Source organism: Ascidia mentula, chromosome 4 (assembly GCF_947561715.1).
Source record: "Ascidia mentula chromosome 4, kaAscMent1.1, whole genome shotgun sequence".
NCBI lineage: Eukaryota > Metazoa > Chordata > Ascidiacea > Phlebobranchia > Ascidiidae > Ascidia > Ascidia mentula.
In genome coordinates, this window is record NC_138569.1 from 824,067 (window position 1) to 846,016 (window position 21,950).

General features: G+C 35.1%; 2 protein-coding genes across 3 annotated transcripts; one reads left to right on the plus strand and one right to left on the minus strand.

The window, feature by feature from the left end:
* Window positions 1-1,940: 1,940 nt before the first annotated feature.
* LOC145899089 (uncharacterized) lies at window positions 1,941-6,803 on the plus strand. The gene is made up of 11 exons (XM_082987803.1): window positions 1,941-2,054; window positions 2,173-2,309; window positions 2,445-2,509; window positions 3,485-3,615; window positions 3,913-4,107; window positions 4,530-4,672; window positions 4,969-5,098; window positions 5,177-5,278; window positions 5,348-5,415; window positions 5,472-5,727; window positions 5,987-6,803. Exons 1-11 carry the CDS (start codon window positions 2,000-2,002, stop codon window positions 6,112-6,114), a joined length of 1,410 nt encoding a protein of 469 aa, XP_082843929.1. The 5' UTR covers window positions 1,941-1,999; the 3' UTR covers window positions 6,115-6,803.
* Window positions 6,804-12,824: 6,021 nt separating this feature from the next.
* Window positions 12,825-19,913, minus strand: LOC145898525 (uncharacterized). Of its 2 annotated transcripts, XM_082987017.1 has the most exons (10): window positions 19,781-19,877; window positions 19,579-19,669; window positions 18,543-18,857; window positions 18,047-18,214; window positions 16,784-17,098; window positions 16,302-16,469; window positions 15,039-15,353; window positions 14,510-14,674; window positions 13,984-14,031; window positions 12,825-13,755 (listed from the first exon to the last, which is right to left on the minus strand). In XM_082987017.1, exons 3-10 carry the CDS (start codon window positions 18,808-18,810, stop codon window positions 13,685-13,687), a joined length of 1,518 nt encoding a protein of 505 aa, XP_082843143.1. In that variant the 5' UTR covers window positions 18,811-18,857; window positions 19,579-19,669; window positions 19,781-19,877; the 3' UTR covers window positions 12,825-13,684. The 2 variants fall into 2 exon arrangements, with proteins under 2 accessions (XP_082843143.1, XP_082843142.1); XM_082987016.1 differs by lacking the exon at window positions 19,579-19,669 and having other exon boundaries at window positions 19,781-19,913.
* Window positions 19,914-21,950: the final 2,037 nt, after the last annotated feature.

Below are 21,950 nucleotides of genomic sequence, written 5' to 3' on the forward strand. Positions count from 1 at the left end.
TGTAGTTATTTACAAAAGCGAGTTGTTCATAGCATTTTAAACTTATAGCTATTTAGCTCATGGCGACAAAGGGCGCCTTGACCATATGTTAAAAAATATAGCGTTGCATTTCCAATATAGAAGAAAGTGTAATGCAACTAATTTAGATGCTTTAAATACATATGGGACAAATTTAATAAAAAAGGTACTAATGTTTATAAAATTGTGGTTGATAAGGGTGTGGTGTCCGCGTCACATTTTAGAATAGTTACGCTCGTAGATTATGTGTTTACTGTTTTACCTAATTACTTTGACCTATCATCAACAGATTTTGCATTTAAAGCTTATTCTAAATAGAAAAAAATAAACAATAACAATTGGTGCACCAAAGCATACATCCAAACATTTTTCTTGTAATATTAATTTTGAAAAGAAGAAAGTAGGCAGACACTTATTTTCAAATTTCATTTTCGTCAATAAACAAGCCTAAAAATTTTTAATTTTTTATTTCTCCAAAACAAACGAAGAAACGGACATCTTAGTTTAGTTTCCTTTAGACGCCTCCATAGTATTTTTGGGTCTTTTACAGAGCATTCGAAATAGTCATTGTCAGTCATGGCGCCCTCATACCAAAAAGAAATCTTGATCGGGATTCGTGACAGGGATATTCTGTGTTTGAAAACCGATGTGGTCAAAAGTATGCTGGACAAGACATAATCGACAAGGTACTATTTAATGCATTGATTCAAAAAATTAAAAATACCAACGATGTTAGGACAAATATATCAATATTTGTCATAAATCGGCCATAACTATTTTTAGTCATTTTTATGTCGTTGATAAAAAAAACTTTCATAAAATTTCATAAAAAAAAACTTTCCAACCATACCAAACTTGCGTAATTTTCTCAGCGGACTGTATGCCTGCTAACCGAGTAATAATCATAACCGTAATAAAAAATACCTTTTTCGCTCATAACATTTTCCCAAACTTCGGGAAAAAACCTTTCTAACGACACCAAGCTTAAGGTTTATAAAGTTGAAACATAATTTCTGAAACTACATGCCATTCTATACAACTTGTGCAAATCGCAGAAATCCATTGAGAAACGGCAAAGTTATGGACGTCTGAAGTTTTCTAGACTGAAAAAAAAATTTTATCGACTAGCGTCTCTTTGGTCCCAAGGCCCACGTATCTCAAGTGGGCCAGAGCCAAAGCTGTGAACAGTTTAACGCTGTAGGGCGTTATACACAACGTTTGCAGAAAATATAACACTGCCGTATACCTGACTCTTCACAAAAAACTACTATCGAACCCAAAGTCAATCGATCAGTTAAATACATAATTGACTATCGACGAGGACTAATAATGAAACGCTACAAACCACGCGTACAAATGGTTCAATTCTTAAAGTCTTTTTCTCTCCCTCTAAAGTCTGTCTTTAGTCTTTTTAGTATTGTTACAGTATTTACTAAAAAACACAACTTAATAATTTGCAAACATGACGTCGACACTATAACGGCATGTTTTTTTTTAATTCTTGTTACTTATTCGTAAATGTCTAGCGTATAGTGCGGAATCGTATGTCTTAATGTTTTGGTTTTGTTGTAAACAGTAACTTATGTCACTTGGGAATCCTAGTTAACTAAAATCGCCAGCTAACAAAACTTTGAACGCAGATAACTCGACCATCTTATAGGCTGACTAAGTTCTTGATGTTCTGAAAACACTTTAAGTCACCACCGAAATAAGTTTCGTAATTTAAATATAATCCACATTCCACAGACATATATGACAGTGCATGGAACTTCACTTTGTTACATCAAAATGATGTAATGTTGTGTGTGATGTCACATATCGCCATCTATATGATTATGTAATTTGGGGATTCCCTGATATTTAAGCAGGTACTTACGATTGTGCACTGGACCCAAATCATCACATTTATTACTAGCTTTTATGATGGATTAACTTTCTGTTTCGTAACTGTATTGAATGAATACACGTATTAAACAAAACTATGCTTGGAATAATTGTGCACTGTATTATTATTTCCTTCTTAGGTTCATGTGCAGGTAATCTTTTTTAAAAGAAATATTTTGTATATGTTGCTGCTTAATGCACTTTTTTGCAGATTAAATGTTTAGTGATAACTTTAAAATACTTGTATACCTAAAAGCTTTATGTTTGCAGGCCAGATTGTAAATGTTACCATCACTCCTCGACCCAATCAAGTAAGAGGTGGAAATGCTACTGTTACAAGTCTTGTTTTAAAGAATGTGACTAGGCCTGGACCTGCCATGTTTTTTAATGAATTTAGTAAGACTCACGTAAGTTAATGGCGAAACAAAAATAATCTAATGAGTTCAACATAACAATGTGGTTGTCACTTTGCATTGCAAACAGATTTTTACACTAAAATATTCAGACAGGTCTTTCTTTACTTGTTTTAATTTTTTGTGTAGTTATTGGCTTATGAACATTTAAGACTACAATGTCGGAACAACACATTGATGTCTATTTCATGGAGGTAAGGGCTTTGTTTTGCTTAAAAAATAGCGAGACACGAACAAATTCATACTGTAGAAAAACCATACAAGTGTAATATATGTGATAAAGCTTTTGGCCAAAAAGACATTTTAGAATCTGCAGTAGTGTGTATCTTTTTGAGTGCAACATATGTGATAAAACTTTCACCTTCTTAAGTGCTTAAACTGTAAAAAACAAAGGCTTGCCGCCAAACTGCAAGTCCTAGGGGTGGTACAAACAGCCCTGGGGGACCTCAATAAACAGTCATGAGACATCTAATTCTGAATGCATTTTGTAGAGGAGGGTTAGTGACTTTACTTTGTTGCAAATGGAGGATACCTTCTGTGATTTTTTTTTTCACAAAACAAACCTACATTTTTTGGGTCGGGACTAACAGAAAATCACAAATTGACCATGCTGTGATTCATCTTTCCACAAAATCCACCTCAATATGTTGGTAGTTTTACAGTTACATGTTCAACAGCACCCTCTGCCAATTTACTGCCTGACTAATGACCCTGAAAACCATAGTAAAACTACCCAAAACAAGCTGAAAATCGCCCCGGCAACAGCCTGTTCATCTGCCTCCATTTATCTAAAACACTGGCATCCATACATGACCCATTCCATTGTTACACACAATGAAATTCTTTTCCATAGAACTACAGAGATGCAGCCTTTAAACTAGATTCTGTACACATTTTTAATCTATATTTACATAACTTAGGCAATAAAACCTGGAAGTTTATACCACAGGAAAAGCACAATAAGACAAAATTTCACCATGCAAAACCTAAAACAAAAAGTTTTGTATGTACCAACAAGTACATTTTACAGTTGTTTTGTATTAGCACCATCGGTAAACATAAATACTTGCTTAATGTTATTAATTTTTTATTGAAACTTATATTTTAACTCTCACTATTTGATACAATATGTAAACCAGACTTAAAAAAACGTTTTCCTGTATTTTCAGTTGCCATTTACTTCTACTCCAAGATGGGAAGTATGTTGTTATTGTGGAATTTTACAATATTTCATTTGACCACTCAATGATTATTTGGTATGTTGATGGAGAGCTAATCCGAACAAACTTCAGTATTAAAGGTAAATTACTTAGTTATATTGGTATTTTTGCAGCTTTCGTAGGGTTGTGACAATATTCCTTATCTGGACCATTGTTTGTATGTTGTATGTCGGTAATAATTTTTTAAGGATCATATATTAAAAAGGGTGCAGAAAACATGCATGAAACTAGGTATAAGGTAGCTGAATATTCAAAGCGAATTTAAGTGTGCTTTGTTAAAATGCTACCCACATTTTTAATGCAAGAGGGGCACCTAATTAATTCTGTGCCATTTAAAGGGGTACTGAATGACATTATTTGTTTAATGATTTTGGTAGACTGCCCATCAGACTCAAAAACAAAGATTGTACCTGTAGTGAATGCGATTGATTACACATACAAGTCACAAGGTCAGTTTCAATGTCCAGCAGGACAAGAGTTGTTTTACAGCAACTCAACTCCTGGTATCAAGGATACAATTTGTCAAAATGATGCAACATGGTTTGGAGCTGATGGGTTGGAATGTTGGGCAGGTAATAGCATCTAATAATAAACAATTTCATAAACCAACTAAAATACTGCTCTTCTAGCAAACTTTGTTATATTGACCTTCATCAGGAGGTATGAAGTGTAAATCAAGCAATTTCCTTATCATCTTTTCACAACTTTGTTAATGTGCCACAACATTGTCCACATTGCTTGTTTTACATTCCATACCTCCTGATGAAGGCTGCTGAATAACAGCCGAAACGTCAATAAAATAAAGTTTGCCAGAAGAGCAGTACTCAGCAAAAAAAACATGCCTTCCAGCTTCAGTAACAATTTATTCAATTAAAATAATATTTGAATTTTTATGTGGCAGTCATAAACATTTCTTGATACCTTCTTCCACTTATTGTGAGAAACAAATTATGTGCGTTTATTGTGTTTGTATTCAGCGCTTATGTTTATGCAGCTCCAAACACAACGCTTATGGGAAACTTTGCTGGAACTGATGGAAGTATTGCAACTTTCAACTGTGCATATGAACAACCAATATATCCAACAGTGCAAAGTTTTCTTTTTGAAATTAATGGAACCAGGATTTACATTGCAACTGTATGTGATTTAGGATATTTGTTTGTTATTAGTTTTATTCATCTTGATTGTGTAGTTAACATACTCTTTTGATTTTGGTACACCATGTCATTTACAAAATGGAATATTTAACATTTTCAAAACTCCTCATATGGACAAAATTTTATTTTTATATGTGAAAACCTAATCAAACTTGTTGCAGACAATAAAAGTCATACGATAGTCTTATTACTTTAATGAACTTTTGCAGCTTAAATGATTATTTTGAAACCTAGATTTTGTTGCAATTAATAATTTATTTGCCAATGTTGTTGCAGACATCAATTATCCAGCTTACTCTTTATCATGAAATGAACCAAAATACAATTCGATGCCAAGTAGCTACAAATTACACTAAGTTACGACCAAACAAAGGATGGTCTCCATTTAAAACACTTAATGTTATATGTAAGTTTAATTTTTGTTTGGTGTGTTAAGAAAAATCATAAATTGCGTTTAATCACCTTTTATAAACCTTTTATTAAGATAAACCATTTTGGAAACAATTTCCTTTTAAGTGTAATCTTCCATGTTCACTGACATTCAAATCCAATCCTGCTCCAAATATTGCAAAGCTCTACACACCAGGTATATTCGGTACTTTCACTTCTAATTTTTGTTTAAAGTTCCCCTTATTCTTTTTTTTTATATCCACAGATGGCAAAGACTTCAATGTAACAGAGAGTTTAAAATCAAAAATTGGACAATACAGCTTCATCCTAAACGTACATGAATGAGATGTTTAATGTTACAAAATATAGTCAAAACATCTTGTTTTCAGGAAAGTCTTTTTAACACTGTTTACACACTTGAAGTGGTGAATTCTGTTGGAGCAACTAATTTCACATTCATAGTTGTGGAGCAAACTACACAACCTATTGCTACCACAGATGCAAAATCACCAGCAACTATTTTACCAACACCAACAACAGATAGTCTATCACTTATAATAGGGATCGCAGTTGGTGAAGCCGCTCTGTTTATTGTATTAACTGTGTTGCTTGTCCAATACTTCAGACGTCGACTTGTCAATTTAGGTTTGTTATATTTATGTGTAAGTTGTTTCTGTTCAGTAAAATCACAAGCACTTTGGGTTTTAAGATCTGGGAATACATGTACACAAATACCTTTTAATTTCATCAGCCATTAGTAATTTTTTGTTTGTATTGTTTCAATGAAAATAACTGACAACATGTTTCAATGTTTACACTGTGTAATTTTTTATTTTTATAGCCAACGTATTCTTTATTGTCAAGCAACTAATATGCATTTTTTCTGCCTTTCTTTTATCTGTAGATAAGAAAGAAACAGAAAACAATCCAGTGTATGAAAATATCCAGGATGAAAACCAGGATAGAAATAAAAGTCACATACCTCCATCAACACCTCAACCAATCAAGTCAGAATATGAAAATGTGACTTAAATTTGTTGCAGTGAAATTGTAAACCAGTATTTTAATGCTTTCTTTATCCAGTTCCAATGCACTTAAATTTTTGTAAAACTTAGTAAAACTCAATGCTTATTGCATATTTTCAAAAATATTTTAAACTGTTACTGCATGTAGGCCTGCTACGATCATACCAACAGTTTTAAAGTTCAAGAGACAATCTATTAAGTGACCTCTTCTTTTTTACTGTCTAGTTGGATGCTTTATTCTGAATGTGGAAATCATTTTTTCTTTAAATATAAACACACAACATAAGTATTGTTGAACTTGTAATTTAAACAGATGTTTGAATTTATGTTTTTTGGGGAGTGAGAGTTTATGACATCACAATTGGCAATTGTAAGTCTGGTGAATTGATAACCTTTATGGTTTTATCGCTGCCCATGCCATTTTATTTCTTTTGTGTATTGTTCAACTGCATAGTTGTTGTTTTTTTTGTGCAAAAATGCACAAGGTTTGATGAATTCAAACTCACAGTTGATAAGTGATTTCAACACGTTGAACTGCTGAAATAATAACACATTTTACGCCTTCTGCAATGACTTCCCATGGCGTGGGTTTCTTCCCATATCTGCCCACATCCGTTTATGTTGGTTGCGGGCGCCTGTGGCTTTTCCTTTGTGTGATTCTTAACCTTTTGCGTAGTATGAACACTTCTTAAAATCACCAACCACTTTGTCACAGGTTTAATAAATTGTTTTTTAAACCACATCCAAATGATTTAGCAAACGCCCGTAGAAACATATATCAATATGCTGAGTAAGAATCACTGGTTAATGGTATTGTTTTTTTTATTGCATAAAGCATCTCATTCGTGGCTGGGTATTGAATGCGTTTAATAGTATGTTTCCAACAATATACAACAAATACAAGCATGCAGCGTACAAATAGGATTCCTCAATCGCTGCTTTGCTGAAGCTAAAGTCTGTTTGCGTGTTCTTGCTGATATAGACTACTGAGTTAAAAGCTCCGTGAACAGACTTCTTTATTAATGGAAACACACGATTGCAATTACCAGGTGGCTTAAGTTTAACTTGTTTCAAGCGCGTTTAACACGTGACTGAATTGCAGCGAATTTAACTATATAAAGAACATGCGAACGTTTACAGCGCGATGGCAAGAATAACGACAGGGCCGAGAGAATACGAGCGACTGAGAGTAGGCAAGACAAGCCTAGACTGGGCTGTTGAAGCATTACGAAAATGGGCGTTTTATAACAAAGTGTCAGAAAAAATGTGTTGTCCAGCAGGATGCCAGAAAGCCTGTGGGAGCTCCGGCAGGAAAGCTTAACACCGTCTGCAGTCTTCGGTCCGTATGTGTTCCAAATGTGTAAAGAATTAAGTAGGGAAACATGCGTGTTGCTACACATGTCCCTTCCTTGTGAAGATTGATAGTTTCTATCCGATATCCAATATCGTCTTGACCTTTGGCTGTTGCGAAGTGGGTTGCATTGAATTCGGTGATTTGTGGTGGTTATCGGCCGCATTATCGTCTTGGTTTTGCTGTCACGGTGATTCTTTTTTTTTTTCTGTGTACAAAAGAAAATCAGCAGTAAAATGCTCAAACAATTTAAAATATCAAGCGTTTATGGAAATTGCGTGCTGCATGACAAATAAAACGGTTATTAAAAACTAAAGTGAACCACAAATTCCATCGCATTGGAGCGTGCGCAACCAATGCTTACATTTTCTCTTGGGCCGTCAAAAAGCATAGGCAACGACCCGCATGCGACTTAATATGCGCGTACAAAAAAAATAAAAGGGCTCAGCTGGATGGCCGTCAAAAAGTAAATTGGCTCATCTCGTGTAAAGAAATCATCTGTACTCATTCAGGTACATGTATGAAAAAAGAGCCGGCCTTGCGATAGCAATATGCAACAACAAAAACTAGGAATAACCAATTATCCTCAAAGCCACTTTTTGGAATAATGCCAAGTTTTAAGACACGTCACACTTAATACTTCCAAACTGGAGGTGATCTTCCTAAAGATAATGGACTTACAAGAGTTAGGCGTCCTCTCGTCAAATTTACGCTACAAGAAATATCAAAAGTAGACGAGGACTAAGTTTGTGGCACTAATAGTTAAAAAGAAACATGTTTTGGGATATGACAGCAACAAAGACCATAAAACGTTAAAAGTGGTAGTTTAGTTTAGGATAAATTCATGTCACAAAAATATGGGCCAAAACTTAAAATCATACGTGAGTTAGGTTAATCAGCAGTTTCATGCTTCAACCAGCCATAACAACCCTAGCTAAAATAGTGCAAGGATTTCTCGTAATTGAACGTCAGTCGTGCTTGACTAAATGCCATTGGCATAGAAGTCATGTCGTCAAGACCAGGGAAGGTCTAAGGTATTCCGACATAATGACTGTAAATTGTAAATCTGTGACCTTGCTACACGAAAGACGTCAGGTCCCTTAACTGCGCCGCGCCTCTGCTGCTGTGCATATAGAGGACTTTCTAAGCAGACAAAATGTTTAGGCTAGGGTCCACAATTCACCATTAAGTAACGTCAAACACGTATGCCAATAAAACTAACGTTTTAGTTACATGAGTTACTTCAACTAAAGAACCCCTTTCTTGAAACAAAAAGAATATAACACACACATACATACATACTGACATAACCATATAGGATAGGCGTTTTACTTGCATATAGTATACTTAGCATAGTATAGTTTCACAGACAAAACATGCTTTAAGAGCAGTTTGGCTTTAAACGTAGTGACTTGTTAAAATTGCGTTAAAACTTATATATTAAAATTACAGTACCGGGTTATAATTGATGCTAGTTATTGCGTCCACATCTTTTCTCGCGTCCGTCATGGTAATGGAGAACCATCATCTACCATTCGCCACGAAATTCACACCTAAACAAGTAAAATTTCGTGAGAATCACAAAGTACAATGCAATAGAATATTACCAAAACTAAACGGAACAAACCAACCTGGTAAGAGCAATTGTGATCACGTCGGGCAAGGTCACCAGTGCAGCGTACAAGTAGGATTCCCAGTCGCTGCTTTGCTGAAGCTAAAGTCTGTTTGCGTGTTCTTGCTGATATAGACTACTGAATTAAAAGCTCCGTGAACAGACTTCTTTATTAATGGAAACACACGATTGCAATTACCAGGTGGCTTAAGTTTAACTTGTTTCAAGCGCGTTTAACACGTGACTGAATTGCAGCGAATTTAACTATATAAAGAACATGAGAGTAGGCAAGACAAGCCTAGACTGGGCTGTTGAAGCATTACGAAAATGGGCGTTTTATAACAAAGTGTCAGAAAAAATGTGTTGTCCAGCAGGATGCCAGAAAGCCTGTGGGAGCTCCGGCAGGAAAGCTTAACACCGTCTGCAGTCTTCGGTCCGTATGTGTTCCAAATGTGTAAAGAATTAAGTAGGGAAACATGCGTGTTGCTACAAGCATCAGTTGGTGTGAAGCACTTTTCCTCTACAACTTCCAGTCAACTTGACCCATTCACAAAGGATTCAGTTTAAGTTCACTTTCATGTGTTTGTCCGTCGCATTGGGCATTGGGTTGTAAAAGCGAAAATTTAATAATAATGTAGTCGGTGGTAAGAACTAATGTACTAACTCCAACAAAAAAATGTTCAACTAATTTTTTTCATTGTGAAATGGCAGTATGCGTTAGGAATAGTAAATGAAATGAAAAATGTCTGATGGAGCATAACAAACTAGTGCACTAAAGCGGTAATTTGCAAGTGTTGTTGTTTTTTCTGGTAAGTTGTTGCATCCCTTCACAAAAAAACTAGACGTTTGCATTATAAAATCAATTTTGGGAATTTACCCAACATATTCTGGCGGTGGAGGGCGCACGAACGATACAAAAAATTACAAACTGGCACCAGATTTAAAAAAAACGGGTTTGAACGGGTTTGTGACGAATCCGGGAGCATTAAAAATGATAAATAAATCCCAGGCGTAAAACCTTATAATTTAATTGCCGTTTTTAACAACCATGTTACAAGTTTGGGTATAAGCTGCAGACAGATGGCCACCGTTTCGACCTGAAAGGTCTCATCAGTGCAGCTGGTGTGACTATAAGACGACTTTGCTGACCAAACGGCCAAGCAAAGACTTCCACTTTGTGGTGACTATACAATCACCGTCATCTGTTGGGCACCGAACTAGGTGCAACCTTACGAAGAAAACAAGATGGAAACACTGCGGCCAAGCGAAGTTCAACCAATAGTGCCGTCATGTTACAAGTTTGTTGAAACAAGACAATGAACTGTACGAAATAATTTTCCAACACAGGGATTCATGAGAGGTTTCTCGTTCGTTAAACCTCCGAGCTCACAAAACGAGGCGTTTACGTACGGGAATGCGTCACTTTTGAGGAAAAAAACCTTTGCGTCGCCTGTAGTAGGCTACTATGTTTCTGATTACGAGTTGCGTGTTTTGCCATAACTTGCACATATAAGGTCTTGAATTTAACCAACTCTTTGATACATTTCTTGTTTGTATTTCATAATTTAGGTAAGTTTACGATAACACGAGTCCGAAAACACAAACAAAATTATTGCTTCGGTTTTAAGCTAAGTTGTTACGGAAATGTCGAACACTTCACTGATCAATCTCATCTTGATTGTTTTAAAATTTTAAATAAATTACAATGCGAGTTATTGGAATTATTCTCATACCGGACTTTGGGTGACAAAATATCGATTGTTTCCCTTGCAAGTTAGAACTTTCGTGTTCGTTCGGACGAAAAACATGCGAGTTATGAAATGGTCACTGGAAAGTGCACAAGTAAGCGTCTGAAAGAACACAGTTGGTATATTTACTTGAACGTTGTAAGAAACAACAAATATTGCAAAATGGACACCAATATTTTCGCGGTAGTTTTGGTGTAAGTTACATAGATCGGTTTTACTATGCTGAGAAATCAATGCAACCGCAAAAAAGCTGTTCGACGACAGCAACCGCCTCGATTGTGTTGGACATTTTGATAAATTTCATCGTTTCAAAATTTAAATGATTGGAAACATACCAACGATTAAATGCGGAGGAATAATTACAGAATATGCTGCCATATTGCAATTTTAGACAAAAATGAGTTTAGCGAATGGTCTGAGATCCTCGTTAGTTAGCGAGAATTGTTCAGCGAGAACGCGGATTGTGTTACCAAAAGTTGCGTTAGCGAGGTTTTGCGTCAAAAGCGACCTCGCTAAAGTGGTGAGGTGTGCTCATTATGCCGCCTCGGATAGGCGTCTTGATGGAGTTGGCGACAAAATATTAGACGCATTAGAAATTATAAAAATTTTAGCTGTCAAAAAATAGTTATGGCGGTAATAGGTTTGGAAGCAATCTTGTGAATGAACATTTTTGTCGTCTAAACGTAACTTCCCTCTTCCCTCTTGTGTTATTGTAATGTACAAAGAGCTTGTAATGTGAATAAGGCAAGTACATAATTGGCTTCTATTTCCATATTGGGTTGCCGACTTCTTGTTTGCTTTTGTTACGGCCTATATACAAAATAAACCGCAAGCACTTCATACGCAACTTTTAAGTGTATCTGTTATTTTATTTTTAATGAAAAAGAGTGAAAAATATGCATTCATTAATTAGATGCATAAATGACAGAAGTTACTCTCAACTGTAAGTTCGGTCACCAATGTTTCAGAAACTAACCTGTTCAGCAAACTTGTAAAGTTCATCTGGAGAAAAAATTTGTGTCCCCCAGCAAACTTAGCGTGAGACATAAAAAATATTTCCTGTGGATGCAAAAATATCTCGCATAAATTTAGGTTATTCACGAAAAAATTACTTGCAAATGGTTGGAAGTTGGTTGATATAATTTATAACATGTAGGATTGGTTGACGTATGTGGATGTGAATTGGAAATAAGGCAGGATATAAAAATCACGCACCGCCCTGATCATGTTGCAAGTAGTCGGTAGGTTTCCTATCATTTTCCATGGCGCAATATCAGATTGCACCTACAGGTAAAAATCCGTGGCAAGAATTGACGTGTTACGAGAAGTGCTATTTTGGTCACAGAAACTGCAAAAATAATTTAAGAAACGATACGCTGTATCTTTTCTTGTCCGTTGCACACATAAACGTAACTTTATATTTAAATATTCGCGTTTTTTCACATACTTTGGTGCCAACAACCAATATCGAAACAACAGCTGAGCAACCGCCTGAATAGTTTGTTAAAGGTTTGTGACAATTATTTCTACTTGCACAGTAGTAAACTGATAATTTACATGAAAAATACTGACCACTGCAGCAACACGCATCATCGTATTAAATAGGTAGTAACACTGCTAAATAACAAAACGTAATATGATCAAAAACCGCCCTCGTGATTGTGCACGGGTTACAATCAAATGACGAAAAATCACAGCAGAACCGTCCGGCAATGAAACCGAAATCTGCAAAGAGCACCGTGCAAACGATTTGGTTAAAAAATTCACGAACAACAAGAAAAACGCTACCCTCGTTGTTGGAAGAATAATGATCAATGGCATTAGCTCTTAGGTAATGTTGATGGTGCGCACACGTAGGAGCATGGTGAAGTACAAGCTTTTCACTGCATGAAATTATACTAATATTGATATTTATTGCACAGCATTATGCTGAAGTCTGAACAACACAATCTTCCTTTGTCAAGAACCACAAGTTTATTGATATGATTTTATTTTAATATCTCCACAAAAATCAATCAAGGCACAAACATGTTTCGTTAAATCTTTTCGTAAAAAGTTTGTGTATTATATAATACTGAAATCTAAAACGGTTGCCGATAAATAACATCACTGATATTTATTTGGATCAAATATTTGTGCTGTTAAACAAGTGCTGATAACCTTGGACTTTGACATTTATAATATCAGTTGTAAATTAGGGCAGCCTTTTAAAAATTTTATTTGTAAATAAATACTATATGGGTAGAGTGATGGCGGTTGTAGTTTTGCAATCAAAATAAAATTTTGTCGGAGGTTAAAAAGGGGATGGAAAGGCAGAGCACAGTTAAAAGGAGGCATATCTCACTACCTATTGCTTGTTCAGTAGTAATTTATCAATGTCTTCAGACAGTCAAGTACCATAGGACTGTCATACAGTTTCTTACTATGAGGTAAGTTAATAAAACACAATGAAATTGCAACACACATTCCTGGAAAACCAACAAATACAAAATACTTGATCAAATCAACAACAGAAATATTGCAGCAGTTATAAATATATGCCTAAAACATCACATATATACATGTTGAAAATAAACACATTGTACATAACACTGCATTTATCAAACTAATATTTCAGGCTTACTGCATACTGCGATCAATTTGTGTAGGTACTATAGGAGTTTGTGTGTAAGGAACTACATTTAGAAATGTTTACGGGATAAGATATCGATAAGAAATTTTCATGAGAATTCACATTTAAACTAAAGGCACGACACAAGCAGCATTACGAAGTATGATTGGAGAAAATTTGTGCTCAGTTGTGGTGTTTTGATTGTTGGAGTAAAATTATTTAACGGTAAAAGAAAAGTGCTGTTGTATGAAAAACTCACACTTGATTGCAAACAACATAAACGAAAAACATGGCAAGTGGTGTGGAATTCCAGAAAGTGCCCAAAGCTGAAAAATACACAGTGATTAGTCTGTTAAGTTCAGTGCAAAGTTTAATTTTTGAGAGGGGGACAGCCTTCTATTTAATTTACCACACATAGTCCCTGATTCAGGAACAGTCTGCATATTCGAATATTTTTTACTTCAGTGAATATTAAAACTCTTAACACTTTGGTACCAATTAAATCGTAGAGTGGGTTTGTATGCTACTAATATACATGCATTACATGTAGTTACCTGTTTCTCCACCATTAGTAGTTGATGATGCAACTGGTGTGGTTGTAACTAAAACCAATAAATTAACAATACCATCATGTAACACTTGTGCAAGCTAATTATCCAGATTAACATCCACACCATGCAATATTAATGCTATGGACACAAAGACATACAATACATTAAAGTTTACAAATAGAAAACACTTCTGGATTTAAAATTGCCGGTATCATATTCTTAGTCATTCTAAACTTTTTTTAGGTAAAACACAATCACATAAAAAAAACAATCCGTCATAAAATGTGTCCTTTTACACAAAAAGTTCGTTTTCTGGCAAAAAAAAAAAAAATTTTATATCTTTCTCCACATTATATATTCAAGGTCAAAAATGCCATCCACTGGTACAAAAAGACACTTTTGTTTTGTGTTGTTGTTGAAATGTAACCATTTAACTAAAACATCCATAAACATAGTTTGGGCTTGCCGCTAGAAGGTATACATTTAAATAAACATTGTAAGATAGATGTTTACAATTGTGAAAATGCACCTGCAGCACAAGGCTCCACACTCCATGTTGCATTTGCAGTACAGGTAGCCACACTTGTTCTCTCAAAATTTGGTCCTTGACATGAAAGCACACAAGTTGTATTGTAATCTGCCATTGCAGGAGCATCCTGATTTGTGGTCACTGATTGAGAAATGTTTCCACAATCTTTAAAAAAAAACAAATATGTTTTATTTTACACACAGATAAAATATAAAAGCCAGACAAAATATTTTGATCTTTTCGCTTACTATTTGTTCTATAACAAAAATTCTTCAGTTAATTTCATAAAGTTAATTGGATAGTTAATAAAATAGTGTAACTACTCAGAATTAAACAATATGGACCAGTCTCTTTATACTCAGAACTATGAGAAAACCCGCGAGTTGTGTTCCTAGTGTAACTAATTGTTGTACTTTGTGGGACATTGACTATTTGCATAAACATGGCGTTTGACACTTGCAAGGTTGTAATTTTCATTTTGGGAAGCCCTGATTTAAATTAGCATGCAATATATTATCAAGTCACTTACACACTACTGACAGAAAAAAGCTGTCTACAAAATCAGTCACAGAGATACCAATTGTGAGATTGGAAGGTATGGCAACAAGGGGGGGTGTATAAGTTGAAGTCACAATTCCAGACTTCAAAGAACACGTTATGTTATTGAGTGCTGCTGCTGCATTATGACAACCAAAGTCGTAAAAGGAAAATTGAACGGAATTCCTTATCCACGAGGCCTTGACAATGTCTCTTGTAGAAAATGTTACAGAAAATACCACAGGGTAGTTGACGGACATGGTTCCCTGATTCTGTAATCCACCTGATGCTTGGATTGTTGGTGGATCTGTAATAACACATTATATTCATATATGAAAATAAAGCAAAGGTTTAATATAGAAGAAATGGAATGTTATGTGAAAATTTAAGGATTTGTTGAAATATTGGGCGCATTATACCTGATTTAATTGCCACATATTTGATAGTAGTGGTGAAGTATCACTAACATTGGGTACAAGGTATATTTCATTCATCAGTATTATTTATAGTTATTGTGGAAGTGTCCATAACAAACCTACTGCCAGAGGGAACAATAACGTTTACCACAACCTTGGTTGAACTTTTGACAACACTCGCAGTACTGACAGCTGTAAAAGGCAGACACTTAAAACATGTCATGATTTTTACTCACAACATTTTAATACCAGATGGTCGAAAATCTTTTAATTAAATCAAAATTCGTATTTCAATAATATTCTGAGAAAAGCAAGTAATAATACACACTTTCCTATCAAACAACATGGAACACAGGTTATTGGAGACAATAATGTCTCAACACAACTGGATCAAAGAAAATCTAGATACCTTACGTTTTACTGTTTAAATTACAGTTATATGTCATTGGAAACCTGCAACTTTTTCAAATTCGAATCATAATACCTGTAAAAATTTTACCCAGTAATGTCTCATTCTGTTTACAAAGCATAAATCAGTGATAAGTTAACAACACAATTTGATATTTGAATGAAAAACTTTGTGTGTCACCGATTGGCTTTGACACAATTGGATGAAAAAAAATAATAAAAATCAACACAATCACCTTTAATCCCACATTTATCCAACAAACAACAATGGTTACATACTTACAGCATTAATAACCCCAGTACATTTTCCGGGAAATATACAAAAATTTTTGAATTGGAAACCTATTGTATGAGTTCACCACTTTAGTAGATTAGCAAAGCAAGGGTTGACTACAAACAAAATATTTTCGTTAAAAAAAGGAAAAATGCACCTGCAGCACAAGTTGGCTCCACACTCCATGCTGCACTGGCAGTACAGGTAGCCATAGTTGTTCCATTATAATTAAGTCCTTGACATGAAAGCACATGAGTTGTATTGTAATCTGCCATAACAGGAGCATCCTGATTTGTGGTAACTGATTGAGAAATATTTCCACAATCTTTAAAAAAAGAAAATTATTTTACATATTTCACAGAAGAAATCGAGATAAAATATTTAAATCTTTCTTACAAAAAACCCTCACAAATCCTTTTGTTTCTTTCGAAATAATATTCAAGTATTTTATTGGAACAATTAATTGGTAATAAATGACAGTTTATTGGGTAGTTGTTAAAATAGTGTAACTAATAGTTGTACTTTGTGGGACATTGACTATTCGCATAAATGTGGCGTTTGACCCTTGCAAGGTTGCAATCCTCATTTTGGGAAGCCCTGATTTAAATTAACATACAATAATTTATCAAAAGCACTTACACACTACTGACAGAAAAAAACTGTCTGTAAAATCAGTCACAGAGATACCAATTGTAAGATTGGAAGGTATGGCAACAAGGGGGGGTGTATAAGTTGAAGTCACAATTCCAGACTTCAAAGAACACGTTATGTTATTGAGTGCTGCTGCTGCATTATGACAACCAAAGTCGTAAAAGGAAAATTGAACGGAATTCCTTATCCACGAGGCCTTGACAATGTCTCTTGTAGAAAATGTTACAGAAAATACCACAGGGTAGTTGACAGACATGGTTCCCTGATTCTGTAATCCACCTGATGCTTGGATTGTTGGTGGATCTGAAATAACACATTATATTCATATATGAAAACAAAGTGAGGGTTTAATACAGAAGAAATAGAATGTTATGTGAAAATTTAAGGATTTGTTGAAATATTGGGCGCATTATACCTGGTTTAATTGCCACATATTTGATAGTAGTGGTGATGTATCACTAACATTGGGTACAAGGTATATTTCATTCATCAGTATTATTTATAGTTATTGTGGAAGTGTCCATAACAAACCTACTGCCAGAGGGAACAATAACGTTTACTACAACCTTGGTTGAACTTTTGACAACACTCACAGTACTGACGGCGGGAAAAAGCAGACACTTAAAACATGTCATAATTTTTACTCACAACATTTTAATACCAGATGGTCGAATATCTTTTAATTAAATCAAAATTCATATTTTAATAATATTCTGAGAAAAGCAAGCAATAATACACACTTTCCTATCAAACAAGATGGGACACAGGTTATTGGAGACAATAATGTCTCAACACAACTGGATCAAAGAAAATCTAGATACCTTATGATTTACTGTTTAACTTACAGCTATATGTCATTGGAAACCTGTAACTTTTTGCAAATTCGAATCATAATACCTGTAAAAATTTTACCCACTAATGTCTCATTCTGTTTACAAAGCACAAATCAGTGATAAGTTAACAACACAATTTGATATTTGAATGAAAAACTTTGTGTGTCACCGATTGGCTTTAACACAATTGGATTAAAAAAAATAATAAAAAATCAACACAATCACTTGTAATCTCAAATTTATCCAACAAACAACAATGGTTACATACTTACAGCATTAATAATCCCAATACATTTTCCGGGATACATACAAAATTATTTTGAAAAAGAAACCAAACACAGTTTACCACTTTAGTAGATTAGCAAAGCAAGGGTTGACGACAAACAAAATATTTTCGTTAAAAAAAGGAAAAATGCACCTGCAGCACAAGTTGGCTCCACACTCCATGCTGCACTGGCAGTACAGGTAGCCATAGTTGTTCCATTATAATTAAGTCCTTGACATGAAAGCACATAAGTTGTATTGTAATCTGCCATTGCAGGAGCATCCTGATTTGTGGTCACTGATTGAGAAATATTTCCACAATCTTTAAAAAAAGAAAATTATGGTTTATTTTACATATTTCACAGAAGAAATCCAGATAAAATATTTAAATCTTTCTTATAAAAATCCCCCACAAACCCTCATGTTTCTTTGGAAATAATAATTTGGAAAATAAGTATTTTATTGGAACAATTAATTGGTAATAAATGACAGTTTATTGGGTAGTTGTAAAAATAGTGTAACTAATAGTTGTACTTTGTGGGACATTGACTATTTGCATAAATGTGGCGTTTGACCCTTGCAAGGTCGCAACCCCCATTTTGGGAAGCCCTGATTTAAATTAGCATGCAATATATTATCAAGTCACTTACACACTACTGACAGAAAAAAGCTGTCTGCAAAATCAGTCACAGAGATACCAATTGTAAGATTGGAAGGTATGGCCACAAGGGGGGGTGTATAAGTTGAAGTCACAATTCCAGACTTTAACGAACATGTTATGTTGTTGATTGCTGCTGCTGCATTATGACAACCAAAGTCGTAAAAGGAAAATTGAACGGAATTCCTTATCCACGAGGCCTTGACAATGTCTCTTGTAGAAAATGTTACAGAAAATACCACAGGGTAGTTGACAGACATGGTTCCGTGTTTCTGTAATCCACCTGATGCTTGGATTGTTTGTGCATCTGAAATAACACATTAAATGCATATAAATATACCAGAGTGCAAAGTTTGTTTTTTTGCAAGGAGGATTTTGTTTCCGCGATCGTTAATTGCATCCATGGACGATCGCAACGTTTTGTATGTTAATGCATTAGCTCGATAATATTGCGTAAATTATCAGTAAATTTTTGCAATAGTGCGCCCACAACATTTTTCCTGTCTGGTATATATATATACACTGGCGTAGAGTACAGGGGTGCAGGGGTGCCGCGCACCCCCGACCTTTTCCAAATTTAATCACACAATCGTATCGCGGCCTTTTCGGCTTTCGCCAGTTTAAACCGCAGCAAAAATGAAGGCGCATTTCTTTTCTGATTACACTCATAAAGGTACTTAGCACGCGGTTTTATTTGCATCATATTCGCGATCTACAATTATGCAACACAAGCGAAATTACGTTGGTGACGAACGTGAAAAAGGAAGATTTTATCGCTTGTATAGAAAAATCGACTTTATCGCGAAAACCACGTTTCGTCCAGTTTTTTCGGCCAAAAAAGTTGTGTGGACGACGCTATAACTTTACATTTGGTGTACAAACGACCTTTTGATGTTTGTATTTTTTTGCCGCACCCCCCTGTTGATGTACAAAACTCTACGCCTATGTATATATATGTGAAATGGCAAAATATGTAGGTTGATTATTGAAAGTGCTGAAGAACAGCTAATCTTAACAACTCCTCACACCTCATTTGGAAAAGTCCCATGAAACAATGTGGGAAAAAAATATCTACGTCCATGCAGAGAAGTTTGAGATGAAGTAGACCCCGCCAGTCAACTACATAGTTTACATAAATTAGTAGTACCAACAGCCTTAATGTCAAAAACCCTAACAGGCTTTGGTATACAATGGGTATTTTGGGTCTATTGAGAAATCAAAAGAACTTACCTATTTTTGGTTTATGCAATGTTGCATGCAATCCAATAAAAAAACAAAAAACATTTGTTCTAAGGAACATTGTTACTGCAGGTTCTTTTATCCTTTTACACAGCAACAAACAAAAACTATTTTCGTTCTGGCAGTTCTTCGCAAAAAGCGTTCTGCATGAAGGATGACAATTTCACAAGAAGATTCTGCAGAAATATATGTGTTTGTTTCGAGTTTAAATCACAACAAGCCTGATAATTCAAACAAAAATTCCTTTTCGAAGGCTAATACACACACAATTATCTCTGCAAATCCCAGATTTTTGATTACATTGACCTAGAATATGAGCGATTTTTCGTGTTTTCCTAGGGGTCTCGTCACATTTAACCACGTGCCAAAACACCCTCCGCCCCCTATAATTTTCGTATAATGTTTGTATCTATAAGGAATCTAGTGTATCTATAAGAAAATCTATCACCGGAAAAGTAATTAAAATCAGATTTAAAAAAAATTAAGTATTTCGGAACGCGGTTTAATGCAACGTGACCTCCCTACCAAAACACGTGAAATTGTGCGTTTTTTAAATCATGCTGATGGAAAATCTGGGATTTGCTGCGAGTAATTTGCGTGTGTTCACCGTCCATGTTGATTTTTGTTTTAATGATGAGACGTACTGTGATGAAAACACAGAACAAACACATATGTATAAACTTTCTTGTGAAATCGTGATCATTATAGCGAAACGGTATTTCTGACAAACAATTTGGATTCTGCCAGAATGACAATAGTGAATGAATAAGTGTTTAGTGTAGGTCTAGTTTCGGCACCACACCTAGTATCTCAGCTATCACACACACTACAAACCAGAAACAACTTTTGAATGACACCTTACGGGTTACCATGCCAAACATGATGTCATCACCTATCACATGACGAAATCTACAAGAGTATTACTCTCTATACGCGCTACGCCTGTCAACGAACTTAAATGACATACTCTGTAAGGAACAACACCCACAAAACTAACATGTCATTTTATAAAAATTTACTGATGAAAATAGTGAAGGTACAAAATTGAAACGTTTTTTATTAAGTACAAACCTTTTGCAACTATGATTTTGTTTAATAAGGAAATATTGGACAAATCTTGGAAGAGGTTATGGCTTTGGGGCGTTTGCAATCGTACGGGGGGCGCTGGAGACCAAATGGGCGATTGGGGGGCGCTATGAAATAAATGATCGATTGGTGGGCGCTTGATGACAGGGCAAATTTTCTCTTATAGCGTAGGTCAAGTGTTTCCCAACCGGTGGTACGTGTACCACTAGTAATACGCGACCGCATTCCAGGTGGTACGTGAGTACCTTTCCGTTATTTGCGGGTATAATTCGAATTAAAAAAATCGTAACTGATTTCTTTTCGATAGTTTATCCCCTAGGTTACTTTGTATACTCAATTAGGTGGTACGCGTCGAAATTGTTTTACCTCCAAGTGGTACGCAACCACAGAAACGTTGGGAATCACTGGCTCAAATGATTCAGTCCAATCTTTGTTTTATTTATGTTTCTTCAAAAAGGGCTTTTCTCGTGTGCTGAACTAAAAGTTATTGATTCTGACGTCACAACGAATTTTATGTGTGTCACAATGTGTCACTAATCAACGCTAAATAGACGCTATTCGAAAATGAGGATTTTCGGTGGCATGGTTTACTTGTTTTAACTAGAGTTTGGTATTGAAATATTAGAAATCAAAGGAAATTGGTGTCATTCCGCCAATTTAACCCATCGCATTAATTGACAAGCAACAAATACATTCGTTATGTTTGTTGTCTGTTCTGTTGGGCGTTGTTAAGGACCAAGGTGTTTTGGGGGGCGGTGCAGAAAAAAAGTTTGAGAAACACTGTTCTAAACTAACTAAACTTTTCATATGAAAGTATAGGTACTGATAAAACTTTTTAGTTTTCTTATTATTTTGTTTAAGTGTTTATTGTGTGTGTAACTATATGTGTGTTCTTACCACTACTGCTTGTGTGCAAATTTACAGGAACCAACTTCATGTCGTGAAAATCGCAAATAATCGTTGGAGAAACAAATATAATCTTGGTCCTATTGTTTTATTGTTTGGGGCGTGGATAAAGCAACCAAGCCGTTCAGAATTTTTACTTTCTGTTGGTTAAAAACTCGTTGGGTTATCG

Coding starts and splice junctions, on each gene's coding strand:
- LOC145899089 (XM_082987803.1), top strand. CDS start 2,000: ATGCTTGGAATAATTGTGCACTGTATTATTATTTCCTTCTTAGGTTCA. Junction 2,510..3,484: donor TTGATGTCTATTTCATGGAG/GTAAGGGCTTTG, acceptor CTGTATTTTCAG/TTGCCATTTACTTCTACTCC. Junction 4,673..4,968: donor CCAGGATTTACATTGCAACT/GTATGTGATTTA, acceptor ATGTTGTTGCAG/ACATCAATTATCCAGCTTAC.
- LOC145898525 (XM_082987016.1), bottom strand. CDS start 19,850: ATGTTCCTTAGAACAAATGTTTTTTGTTTTTTTATTGGATTGCATGCA. Junction 15,354..16,301: donor GGAGCCAACTTGTGCTGCAG/GTGCATTTTTCC, acceptor GTGTTATTACAG/ATCCACCAACAATCCAAGCA. Junction 13,756..13,983: donor TACTAATGGTGGAGAAACAG/GTAACTACATGT, acceptor TGTATTTTTCAG/CTTTGGGCACTTTCTGGAAT.